At 34.5% G+C, this 13,676-nt stretch overlaps 1 protein-coding gene across 3 annotated transcripts in view; it reads left to right on the top strand.

Annotated features, from left to right (window-relative positions):
* LOC132039866 (actin-related protein 2/3 complex subunit 3) overlaps positions 1–12,058 on the top strand; it is a 14,472-nt gene extending 2,414 nt beyond the window's left edge. Inside the window, exons 1-5 of one of the 3 annotated variants that reach the window (XM_059430407.1) lie at positions 6,211–6,261; positions 7,184–7,257; positions 8,717–8,825; positions 8,904–9,173; positions 11,483–12,058. In XM_059430407.1, the coding sequence (XP_059286390.1) occupies positions 7,255–7,257; positions 8,717–8,825; positions 8,904–9,173; positions 11,483–11,625 (525 nt within the window). In that variant the 5' untranslated portion in view covers positions 6,211–6,261; positions 7,184–7,254 and the 3' untranslated portion in view covers positions 11,626–12,058. Of the gene's footprint in view, positions 1–6,210; positions 6,262–7,183; positions 7,258–8,716; positions 8,826–8,903; positions 9,174–11,482 lie in introns of those variants that run through there. The other 2 variants (XM_059430405.1, XM_059430406.1) reach the window with 2 other exon arrangements.
* The last annotated feature ends 1,618 nt before the right edge of the window (positions 12,059–13,676 follow it).

Here is a 13,676-nt window from a genome sequence, read left to right as displayed (position 1 = left end):
TCGGTGGGATTCGGTACCTACTAGATCGAGAATCCCCATCGCCGAGAAGAAACCGGTAGCAATCTTGGATCGTAGTGAAGACGAGGTCAGATGTGCATGATTCGTCCTGATAAACCGTCGGTTGAGAGCCGCTGAACGAGACGGATATGCGAAGTAGATATCCGCAGATGTTCAATAGTTCAGGTACGCCTTTTCTATATCTTTCCCGTGTCGCTCGAGGACGAGCGATTATTTGATTGGTATCTGATGTAACGACCCGTTTGGTCATTTAGCATTTCGAACTCGTTTTTCGCTAAAATATCCTTTTCGTAGTTTTAAAGGGTATTCTTGACTTGCGGGAATTGGTGGCATCGTGATTTAATTGGCGGGTAATTCTTGAAGTATAGTTATTTAATATGTGTGAATAGTTTATTTATAGAAATATGAGCGTCACACATATAAGGTCTAAGTTGGTAAATAAATTAATTGACGGAATGAACTTTATACAAATCGTTAAGTGCATAGGTAAATTGTAGAAATTATAGGGATAAGTTATTGGGCTTAGCCCACCTCTCATGACCCATATATCTTAGTGGCATAGGGTATCAAATAATTTATTAATTCTGGCATAAAAAAAAAAAGGGGGAGAGGAACACTTTTGACGCAACAAAGTGACGGCAATAAGTGAAAGGGTCAGTTTCTTCGTGACTATTACGAAAACAACAGGTAATCTCTTTTACATTTTGTCCTTGCACTTAAATAAAGGCGAAATGATTATTCACAATTGATGTACATGATGATAGAGAATTGATTTCAAGTAATGGAATTTGCTTTTTCTGTGCAAAATTGTACTACAATAGTGACTAGTTTTGATTATAAAATTGAATCCAAGGAATGCAATTTCCTTGTTCTGTGCAATTTTTGTACTAAAATAATGACTACTTTTGATTATAGAATTAATTTCAAGGAACTTGCTTGTTCTGTGCAAAACTCGTACGACAATAATGACCACTTTTGGATTGTTTTTTTTTTTTCTTCTTCTTCTTCTTTTCTTTTTGTTTTTATTTATTTATTTATACTCTACCAACATTATTATTATTATTTTGGAATGACGGTTTATTATATTAGTTATATGAAATTGACAATTAAGATTTTAAAGAAATTAGAGGTTTCGAGTCCTAGTCCTAGGAAAGGAGAATTAATGATTTGAGAGTCCATTTATGGATGAAATTAATCAATTTTAAGAAAATGTATGATCCTTAGATAATGGGTGAAATTATTTTTCAAGAAAATTCCAATCTTGCCCTCGTGGGCCCAAGGCCATTTTTTTTGGGGTGCGTTTTTGGGTTTCAAATATAAATATAGCAATATGGGTGTCCTTAGATTCGTATTCTAACGTAGATCGCATATTTTATAGATTTTGATCGTTCGAGGCTACGCAAAGGAAGACATTAGTTTGATTGTTCGTGGCGCGCTCGGCATTGAGGTAGGTTACGGTCTATTTTTTAGTTAGACTCGATTAGAGAATCGTATGTAGTCAGTAGAAAGTGACGGGGATAGCATATAGGCCTTCGGGCACGGAGTGGAGGTGGATTCCAATTAGGTTGGCTCGTCGCGTTATGTGGGCTTGTTGCCATATGTGTAATTTTTTGTGATTATCACTTTGTTGTATCTCGTTACATACTAGCTCACTCGCTATGAAAAGGAATGGTAATATTATATGACTTGTATTTGTTGATTGTATATTGGTGATATTGTTGAGACTTATATAAATGCATGACATCTTCATTATTCTTGTGATGATGGTGAGCTAAAGTGATTGAGAGACTCCGAGGTTTTTGCGGAGATCGAGAGTGAAAGAGAGACCCGAGGTCTTTCTTGGGAGATTGAGAGTCATTGAGAAGCCTCCGAGGTTTTTCCGGAGAGCACGAGTGGTACATGGACTTCGCGGGTTCCCCGTCGGTCGTGGCTTCGAGGCACGCCGCCTTACGTGTGTGTACGAGTGGAGTGAGAGAGGTGACCTGTTGCATTGCGTGCATTCACTCACTCATATATTTGACGATCATCGGTTAATTATATTTGTTTTGGTTGATTTCATGATTCCTTTACACTTTACTTGTATATTATGTGACCATACCGTTTGCTCTATGTGCTACTTGTTAGTTTCCACTTCGTCATGCGTTATCTAATCATTGTCGGCCTATGATCTTTACGGTAGATTAGTGTTGTGCGACTACTCTTCTTCGCACTTTTGTTGAGTGCAGCACGATCCGAGCTCCGGTTCTACACCAAGTACCGATACGCGAGGTGACATCTCTCGCAATTCGGGGTGGTACTTGGTCATCCGTGGCCCCGAAGGACCCCCTCCTCTTATTTAATTCGTTTTCGTATTCGACGGACGGCATGTAGCTTCGGTATTTTCGTACTTTTATTCCATACTATGTTAGCGCTCTCGTACCTTTGACCATATTTTCGGGGGGTTGTCGTGACATTTCTAGTTATGATAAGTATTTAAGACGTGATAAGTTATTCTTATTTAATTTTTCGCTTAATTAACTTGCTATTAGTAATGTGGTTCGCCTACTTGGAGGGATAGTGTAGGTGCCACCACGACTCGCGAATTGGGTCGTGATAATTTCATTGTGAATGAGGTTATAAACTTATATTTTTCCTTTCTTTTTGAATTATTTACTTAAGTTACGTTGGAACTTATTTATGCAATATTGGAATTTGACATAAGAGTATTATGTTGAACTTTTTCTTTTGGATTTTGAATTTAGGTTATATTCCAACTTTAAGTTATTTGCCTTCACATTGCATAAGTTGTTTATTTTTCACTTACATTTGATGGATATTTTGTGTCAAACATTTGAATAATGTTATGACATTATATTTATTAATATTATTTTTTTGTCAAACATCGAATCCATGACGTTCTCACAAAAAAGTCTTCTTTTAAGTTTTATAATTAATTTAAATTAAATATTAATTTGAAAAATATATATCAATTATTTTTGTTACAATATTAGTTACAAATATATAATTATTAATTAATATATTTTCAAGAAACAATGTGTTATTAAATAACTAATTTAATATCATTTATAAAGGCAATATTTTTTAAATATTAATTTTAAATTTTTTATAATTAAATTTTATTTTTAAATTAAACTGATCGTGTAATTACACTTGTGACAAACAAGACATCTTGTAATTACACTCGTAATTACATTACGACAAACAAGTCGTTGTAATTACACAACGTTGCGTAATTCTTAGGTGTGTAATTACTACCCTAGTAATTACACCAATTCCAATTACCAGGTGGCTTTCCAAACAGGCCCTAAATAGATATGAATTTGCTGGCGTTATGGACCACTAGTGCTGGAATCTAATACCTGAGATATTTTCAAGAATTGGATTTCACTATCATTAAAAAGGAAGTCTTGTCTTCATATTAGTCTTCTTAACTAATTATATTGATTTTGCCCCATAATTTTTTGTTAATACACAGCTACCTCACACTGATTTGTAGAATTACACTAAACACACTATGTTTCATTTTGGTTCACATAAATTTGGTCTAAAGGTCTTCTATAGGTCTTTTCTACCCACCTTAAGTCTTTTAATTTACTAGAAGATAAGAATGTTTCTACAACAAAAAGTTGAGAAAGAAAAAAATTAATAAAGTGTAATATTCATGTTTTTTTCCTGACTAAAACCAACAAGTAGTATAAATTTTCATTAATTTCAGTGTTTTTACATATTATTTAATTTTGAACGGGCTCTAACTATTGTTATGTAATCTTCTTAATTTAATGTAGTAGAATTTAAAAAACAAAAGATAGGCATTCCCTTTGAATTATTAAATTTGGTGGAATATATCCATATCTCAATTCAAAATCAACCAAGTAATCAAAAAAGCACCAAATTTGTTAGCAAGTTGAACTGGTTGGAGCCAAATAACTTTCTGATCATGATTTACTCCTAAGACAATGAGGACCACAAATTAAAAGGAAAAACTAAGGAAAGATTATTTCCAAGATAATGTCATTGTCAAAGGTTTTCATATATACTAGAATCATTCTTGGAATTATTCCTTCTTTGGGCATTAGGTTATTAATTATCATCATTGTTGGTGGATTATAAAGTAGGGTATTTCAACAAGTCTTTTAATTCTGGACACCTTTAATAATACTTACACCATGATCATAAGTTGGAAGAGTATCCATTAAATTAGGTAAAGTTTCAATAACATCTTTATGTAAGCACTCAAAAAGTGATACTCCTAGAAATTAATTGGATGAGCTTAATTTGAGAATATTAAGATCTAAGAACAAAAAAGTTGTTTTCACGTATAAAACAAGTATTGGTGCGGTGGGAATTGATGCTCATGCCTAATTCAATAACATCTTTAAGTAAGCACTCAAAAAGTGATACTCCTAGAAATTAATTGGATGAGCTTAATTTGAGAATATTAAGATCTAAGAACAAAAAAGTTGTTTTCACGTATAAAACAAGTATTGGTGCGGTGGGAATTGATGCTCATGCCTAATTCAATCAGCCAATAATTGCTGAAGTTATTGTGGTTAATTAAAAAAGTATTTGCACATTGTCATTCGTAAAGGTTGGAGGAAAATTCATATTATATTGAATGAGAAAGAATTGGTAATGATATATAGTATAGAGTTTGATACAATCATCAGCTCTCGGATCATGCATAGCATATGTGAATATATTGGTCATCTGAGGAGACAACCTAGCTATATGTAGTTCCTTTTTTTTGTTATTGAAAGGAATAAATGTCGTCATGTTTCTGGCTAATTTTTCGAAAACTTTAGTATATGGGATTTCTTGCCAAATAAACGCTTTTCCACATGGCTTGTATATGAAACTTGTGACTTTTTTTCTTTGCCGATGCATGAATAAAAAATTTATGTTTAGATTAAAAAAAAGAATAGCCACGTAGGGGAGTAAATAATACTAGTCTGAATTCGAGAATATTTGCTTTACGTAAAGTTTATTGCTTTAATTATTCGCTAAGAACATTAAAAAGTTGGCAAAATAATAGTGCAAATTCCATTATGTTCGATCAATTTCAAAACAAAGAATCATTTGGATACAAAGTGCCTAAGAGAACTCATTTGCAAAGTAATTTGCCAAAATCATTATCATAGTTACGTTAAATCATATAGCATCGGACACGAGTCCAAACATCCATATGAAAATGCAACAAAATATTTTTCACAAAGAGTATAATATTTTATTGTCAACAAATAAAAATATGACTGCATCGGACAATATAAAGATAAAATTTTAACTTATATCAACTGATAAGAAAATTACTCTATTAATACAATTTAACTTGTTATAACAGATTACCCACTTGATCTTGTCAGGTTATTACTACTTGCCATGGGCTACAAACACATTTACATAAAATGCCATAAGCATATTTCTGAGTCACAAAGACGATATGATCTCCTATTGATTCAAATAGATAGAAATAAACATTTGAGAAAAAAGAAGAAGAAAGAGAAATAAACATTTGCATATCTTATTCATACAACTGGTTATAGCGTACGTAGTTGCTCGTTTGCAAAATAAAGAGATCAATTAGTACACCTTTTGTTGTTTGTAAAGACCTAATTAATAGATAAATCTTGCTGTATGGAAAAGGAGAAATTACGCGACGTGGCAAATATTTAGATTGTATTTACGGGACATAGCTATAAATTCAAAAAATTACAAAACGTAGCTACATTTTGTGTTTTGTCGCATATACACACGCGTAACTGTATGAGCTGATACAATATGCGCTAAATACAGCTCTGCCGCGCGATTTCAACTAATACAATAAGCACTGATACAACTGATACCCGCCCAATACAATTGATACCCGCCACCTCATACAACTCTTTCGCTGATACAGCTGATACGTACCTGCATGATACATCCGTTCCGCCTCATACAACAACTGTAGCTGCATTTCTTAAATACACAAATTATAGCTACGACTCACAATTATGCCGTAAGCTATAGCTATTTATGAAATTTTCTCGAAAACGATGAGGATGATGAGTGTAAATTGGTTACAAGAAAACTATTGGGTCCAATTAATTGAGAAAGCCCAATAGCTGGCACAGTTAAGCCCCCCATCTTCAACAACCGTCACCATTGATTCTCACATTCACTTCTTCTTCAATATTTCGCCGCTGAAATTACCCTTTCCTTTTGATCTCAAAAGCTTGGTGCAATTACCTCTCTCTTCTCCTAAATCCAGTGAGTAAAATTACTATTATGCCCTCCAAGTTCATTTTCCTTCACTCTTACTGTTGCATTTTTTTTTCTTTCCCTATTTTCTCTTTTGGTACTCTTATGATCATAATTTCACTTAAAAATTACGGAAGAATGCTAGTTTGGAGCTCTTGCTTATGCAATTTTTTAAAAAAAAAAAAAAAAAAAACTTAAAATTGAAAATGATGATCCTACGTTCGTGTTTTTATGGTGACAGATGGAACTTTTTAATGTGTAACAAAAGAGGGCAAGCCTGTTTTTATAAATTGATGTTATGTTTGCTAAACTATGTTTAATCAAAGGCGAAATTAGGATATTGAGTTTATGGGTTCTGGATTCTAGAAAACGCAGTTTATTGGGTTCTTGATAAATTATGTATGCATATTAAGTGGAGTTTTAAACACAAATACAAGATCTGAGCCAAAGCTACTGGGTTTTGCCGAACCCGTAGGCGAACTAGCTCTGCCACTGTGTTTAATGGATAATCTCCAGTAGCCACCATGAAAATGACACGAACAGACAACAACATACCCAGTGAAATCCCACAATGTGGGGTCTGGGGAGGGAAAAGCGTACGCAAACCTTACCCCTATCTCGGAAGATAGGGAGGCTGTTTCCGAAAGACCCTCGGAAAATGACACGAACAGAATGATTTGAAATGAAAGGGCGGACACGTCTTGGAAACTTGAAAAATAAAAGGAACAAGGCGAGAGAGGGAAGAAGATGTAGGACTAGATGGAAGAGTATTTGAATATTACTTAGATGCATAGCTAGTTATCTGATGTAGGTGAAGTGAATTGTAAATTTTGATGGACGTCCTTTTATACTGGAGTCATGTTAGTTGTATTTCAATTAATTTTTCTTTTTCAATTATTAGTTATCTGATGCTTGATGAGTGCATCTGCAGATTGTTGTTTTAGCAGCTGGAAAGTGTAATTTCCCATCTGGTGCTACGAAACAAAATTTTCGGCAAGGAAAATGGTACGGAAAGCAATTTTTGTTTACATATCTTCATTGCATTGGTGACAATTATCTCTCTCTGAGTTGACAGTGTGAAAACAGCCACACATGACGAAAAGTCGAAAACATACTGTTTTTCTTTTCGTTTGGTAATTGAACTCGGACCCCTTTTCATGGTTTGGTGCACTAAATGAGCTACATGGCTTACATTTCATATGTTCAACATTCCACTATTTTGGAGTTATACTTTGGTTTCTTCAAAGAGAAATAAATAAATAAATAAATGACAAATGGTATATTCTGTTTCCAACACATCTTGGCAATGAGGATCTGTTTTTGACAGTATGCGATGGATTGCAGTCTTCTTTGATTTGTACTCATTTAAAAAAGTCTATAGTCAAATGACGATAAACAACACAGTAACTGATTTAGAGACAGGGGACCTAGATACGATTTGGATACACGCAAGCAGCATAATAGATTATAAATTGATTAATGGAAATAACACCACATAAATTCCAACCAAAATTGAAGAACAGAACTAATCTCAGGTCTAACTTAATGTCTATATTAACAATTGATATATGAAATCAATCATCCCCAAAGAACGACAATAAAGAACCAAAAAAATATAAAGATTTACAAGTAAACAGAATTACCACCAAGATTTAAAAGTAAACAGAATTACCCCAAGAACGACAATAAAGAACCAAAAAAATATAAAGATTTAAAAGTAAACAGAATTACCACCAAGATTCAAGCTTGAAAGTAATTTCGAAGTTCAGTCCGATCAAAGACCGTTCGAACCTCGGAAAGATGTTTATCAATCTCAAAATATGTTAAAACCTCTCTAAAAAATGAGTTCATCCTTATATGTAGCTAATACCTAAGTTTGAGGACAGACAAAATTGCCCAAAACTGAAAAGCCTCCCAATTTGTCAGACCAGTGCGTCTCGCTTGACCAATTCCTCAAGTTCAGTGCTTCGCGCTGGGTCGTAATTTCCAGCCCACTTAACTTTTGTGTTTCGGTGCAAGGCATCCAGCCTTGGCTCCTCCGATCCACACTCAATGCCTTCACCGCGCGCTGGACTTCACTTTCCACCAGCTTCTTTTTTCAGCCTCTTCGAAGCACTCCTCGAGCCTTCAAACATGATATGCTTTGCTTGAATCTTCGAAATGGCTCTCCAAGCATCTTCTAACTATCTCTTGGAGATCGTGTAACTCATGACGTCCAATCCTTGGACGCTCTTAGTCTTGGAATGGGTAGATGGTTCTTTTGATAGTTCGGGATCTTCCATAGTGTGCATCGTGCTGTCCAGGGTTGTATGAGGACTCTATTTTTCTTAACGATTTTCTGTATTCAACTCCAACGAATTTATCCTTTCTATTTTAGTCACACTATTCTTTTTGTTTTACAGGGTGTCTAAACCCAATAGTTTGCCCCGTTTAGAGCTGTAACCTGATTTTGATTCAATTGCAGGTTTATCACTCCAGCTTTGTTGACGAGGCAGGAATTAGAAAAGCTTGTGGATGCCCTTTATTACCTCTGAAAAGCCATATAAGGGGACCTGCTCCAGTTTCAGAACAAGGTTAGTCTTGCTAGTCTTTTCTTTCTTAGGACAATGTCTCCACATTCTTATGGTGATGGTTATCTTATTTTTGAGCAGATACAACCGATATTGTCGATGAAGCAATCACATTCTTCCGAGCAAATGTCTTCTTCAAAAACTTTGATATTAAAAGCTCATCTGACAAGCTACTTATCTATTTGACATTGTATATCAATATCGCTTTAAAGAGGCTTGAAGGTTGCCGAACTTTAGCTGAAGGAACCAAGGCTATCATCAACCTAGGTCTGGAAAATGTTCCTGTACCTGGAGAGGCAGGTTTCCCGTTCCCAGGCTTATTTTCTCCAGCCCAATCTCTAAAAGAAGCAGGTAGATTTTCTTATGAACTAAGCAACCCTCTTTTTTCTATGTGAATAAACCACCAATAAATGATTTTGGTTGATGTTGAGTTCGCTAGTTTGCTTGCATTTTTTTTTTTTTTTTTTTGAGATTCTAAAATGAAAACAAACAAGTTCACTGCTTATAATTCTTCAATCATAATATTCTAGTCTAATTGTGCCAAGTTGTTCTTCTGGAAGTTTCAACTACAGTATATTTGTATGGCTCGATTCCTCTTTGACATTTTACAACACTTCATCTGGTTCTAAGTGGAGAAAGATTATATGAGCGGGAAGACTTTCTTTAATAGGGTAAAAGAAGTTGGGATCAGCTATCTCTTTCGTAAAGATTGGGATGAGTCAATGTCGGTTGATGGTTTGAAAACTTCCTGATGCCAATTTCCAAAAAAGAAAAAGGAAAGGCCAAAACAGAAGACTTTTGTGGACTCCATTATTTTTGACTGAATTTGATGTGTTTTATCACTTTTGCCGAGTATTGTATATCCAGACCCTGTCAAAACTGCAACTTTTATTTTATTCCATTGTCCTCTTTTGCCAAAATTATGCAGCCTCGCCTCGAAAAACACTCAGCAAGACCTTGTGCTTTTTTCTCCTCTCAATCTTCTCCTAAATCATTTTAAATCCCTCTCATCTGAACTCTCTAATCTCACAGAAGGTATTCTCTGATGAAGGGTTTGTTAGTCTTTGTACAATCACTTTTTGAGAGTTATGACCTTGTATGAACGTCTCTGTTCTCCATGCTAGGATTGTCAGTAGAAGTTGGCTTAAAAGATTTAAATATGTTGGGATTTTTGTACACTTTGTATACAGGTTGAGTTCCCTTTGGGTGTTGTCTAATACAACTGTAGTCTGTTATAAAAGAAAAACCGGATTATCATTACACAAACTTTGTAGTAGTGTTCTTTATCAAAAAAAAAAAAAAATCCCTTTATCAAAAAAAAACTTTGTAGTAGTGTTGGTCCAAAGCTTGTCAATTGTGGCGTTATTTGAAAAAGTACTTTGGCGAAATTAGGAGAACCTAAGTATGGTTGTTAGTGTCAACTTTGAGCGCCTCAGTGGCTTCTATTGGAAAAAAGAACGAACACCTGGCTGAAACATACTTGCCAACATCCATTGTGATCCGAGAAGACAGTGGATAGTTGTCATCTTATGAGCTGATCATTGACAGAAAATTGCGGCTAACAATTTGGAGATCCCCTGAGTTGTTCCACGCATCCAACAACAACAACATACCCAGTAGAATCCCACAATGAGTTGTTCCATGCATCCATGTTCAATATTTTCAATCACCTCCTATGGCCTCAAATTGTTCCAGAAGTATATGAACAAATGTTATTTTGGAGGAATCTGACGGGAGGAAAGAGTTGTTGTGTGTTAGTCTAGAAAATGAATTCCAGCTTAGGGTGTCTGAAGTTGACAGAGTGATCGGATTTAGAAAGTGAAATGACTATTTTTTGTTTTCTCATTTATCTCTTTTTCCCTTTTTTTTCCTCACTTTTCACTTAAATATAACTAAACTCGGGATTAGTTATCCCTGGATTGTAGTGTTATTTTATCCCTGTGGGAGGGTGGAATAACTAATCCCAGGATAAGTTATCCTAGGATAACTTGTTTCCAACCAAACGATCCCTAATATTCTTGTTTGAAGTGATGTGCTATATTGCACGTTTATGCTGTCACGCCCGTTTTGAAATATAGTTTGATTGTATTTTTGTACTCCCTCTGTCCCAATTTATGTGGCACACTTTCCTTTTTAGTTTGTTCCAAAAAGGATGTCACCTTTTTATATTTAGAAACAATTTAACCTTATGAGATGAATTACAGCCATACATTTATCTAAGGCTTGTTTTGGACCACAAATTTCAAAAGTCTTCGGTTCTTTCTTAAACTCCGTGCCTAATCAAATGGTGCCACATAAATTGGGACGGAGGGAGTATTATTAAACACATCCTTTATCATGAAATTCTGTACTTCTGTGGGATGTATTGAAATGGTGCAGCACCTCTTCCTTTTGTGAAACCTTTGCGGTATTTGGCAACTGACTTACAAAAAAATCTTATTCTTATATGGACTGTGACACAATGTCTCTTACTTTAATTGACATCAAGATGCCGTTTTGCATTTGTTTTATCTCCTCAGTAAAATGTATACTCAATATTAGACAACTTTTACTCTCTTTTTGTTGTCTTGTTCTTTTTCTTCTTTTCTTCTGTAGTTGTTTGGCTCTCAGACTAATGGATTTTGAAACTTTTTTTTTTCTGGCTGTCACATTGAACTCAGAACTATTCAGGAATTATCTGAAGCAAATAAGGGAGGAAACTAGCGGGAGATTATTAAGTGTTGCTTATCGACCTAATGGAACTCCTAACAAATGGTGGTCAGCATTTTCCAAGAGAAAGTTTATGAACATGGTTCTTCCTTGAATAAGGATCTAGCGATGGCCAGAGCTTCAACTTCTGCAGAGGGTGATTTTGCTGCGACGGAATTCTTAGACTACCTAGTGAGGTTGGTTTTGTGATGAACAATGACTGGTGATGCACAATGTTTGGCAGGACAAGACTTTCTACAGGAACATGTAATATGCTTACCAAAAGAATTACTTTTGTCTCATTTCATGTGTTATCAGCGAACAATTGAACTGAGAACACACAAGATTACCTACTTTCCGCACTTTGTAAATTACTTACTCTACTTGTAATTACTCAAGTAGGTGGGGATTCATACAGCCGAACCCAACTTGCTTGGGATTGAGGCATAGCTGTTGTTGTACTTGTAGTTGCTCAAGCTACATGCATTATTAGTGTAAATGTGTGAAAGAAGTGTGTGCTAAATAACCCAATTTGCAGTTTCTATTTATCTCCTATGATCTTTAGAGTTCTTTTCCATTACTACGAGTAGTTTACTTTGTCTTCTATGATCCAGGAGATCTGAAGAAGAAGACGAAGAAACTCCTACTTATATGTGGTCTCTTTTAGCTCTTTGGGTGAAGTCTGCTAAGCATGGTTTTGAGTTTATTAGAGAACTAAACATAGCAACAGATCAGTGTTATTTGTCCTAATCCTAGAACAATAGAAGAGAGGTTACATGAGAAGAGAGGTTTACTCAGTTGGTAAGACCCCAGGAGCTAAAAGGGTTACATGGTAACTTGGAAGTACTTTGTTACAATTCTGGATGGTGGGGGTAGAAAAGTACACTTGATTTGTTCAGTCTTTAGTAGGTAAATCTCTTAAATGTGGGTAGGTTGATGTCTTTTCTTGGATAAAGGCAACCCTATTCCAGATTTGCATGTTTAAGGAAGTAAGAAAGGAATATAGACAAAGGTAAATAAGTGGTCCAACCAGACATGATTTTGTTTATTAATAATTGTGGTGTCCAGGTTAGCTTATGCGCACTTTGACTAATTTTACGGATACTTGCTACCACCCATCAGCATAAGTGCATGATCAGGATAATTCTGTCCACTAAAACTTGGACAAAACCAGATATGACTTATGAGTTCTTTTACTATTCAAGTCATTAAAAATAATGAGTATGGTGTTTTATGATGATGTAGAGTCAAATAAAACCATGCAAAAACTACTGCTTGTGTCATTCGGTTTCCTTCCAGATTTGAAAATAATATTTCGTAATAAATTTCTATTTTGTTGGTGACTCTTTTCAACATTGAATGAAAGAACAGAAGAAAAAATTATCACCAATATTTTTTTTGGTGTCTAAAAATGTGACATTTTTCTATATTTAAAGCTCTTTAGGATTAATTTTTTTATTTTACCTTTAATGATATATTCTTTTATATTTTTTCAACAAAAAAATTCAGTCAAATTCCATCATATAATAGAAATATAAGGAGCAATAAATAATTAAAAATTATTGCAATTGAAAAGTTAAACAAAGGAATAGCTTTTGGGGTTATTGAACAAGTTGGAGAAGGCCTTTTGATCATAATGGAGCCTTGAAATAAGGATCCATTGATAGGACCATCTACTTCATTAATTCATTTCTTTGTATTGGTAGGTCCTTTCTTTGGTCCCCAAAACTATGAAATTATTTGCTCAAAGAAAATGTACTTATTGAGGTCCCTGATTCTCAAATTATTTGTCTTGCACTTTGTGTCATAGGATTCTAGACTTTGGTTAAGATACTTCGTGAAAAGAATATACACCAAAAAAAAAAAAAAAAAAGATACTTTTAAGTCAGTAAAAAATTGGTTATAGAGTTTGTACCAAAATAAGTACAAATTCATTTTGTACAGTAAGTTTTATAGGCTTTTGACAAGGGTTTTCTTAAAAAATAATAATTACATATTTTTTATGAAACTAAACTCATACTATCTTTTCATCTTGCCAACGCGTGTGGGGTGAGATTGTTGAAATTTCTTTGTCCTTAATTTGATTTTTCGGATTAAACTTGAAAAATTCAAAATCTTTTATTTTTCGGTAGGAAGTACTTTATCCCCTTAGTGAGTCTATTCAAC

The sequence above is a fragment of the Lycium ferocissimum genome, chromosome 12 (genome assembly GCF_029784015.1).
Source record: "Lycium ferocissimum isolate CSIRO_LF1 chromosome 12, AGI_CSIRO_Lferr_CH_V1, whole genome shotgun sequence".
Lineage (NCBI taxonomy): Eukaryota > Viridiplantae > Streptophyta > Magnoliopsida > Solanales > Solanaceae > Lycium > Lycium ferocissimum.
This window is presented reverse-complemented; position numbering and strand designations above follow the sequence as displayed.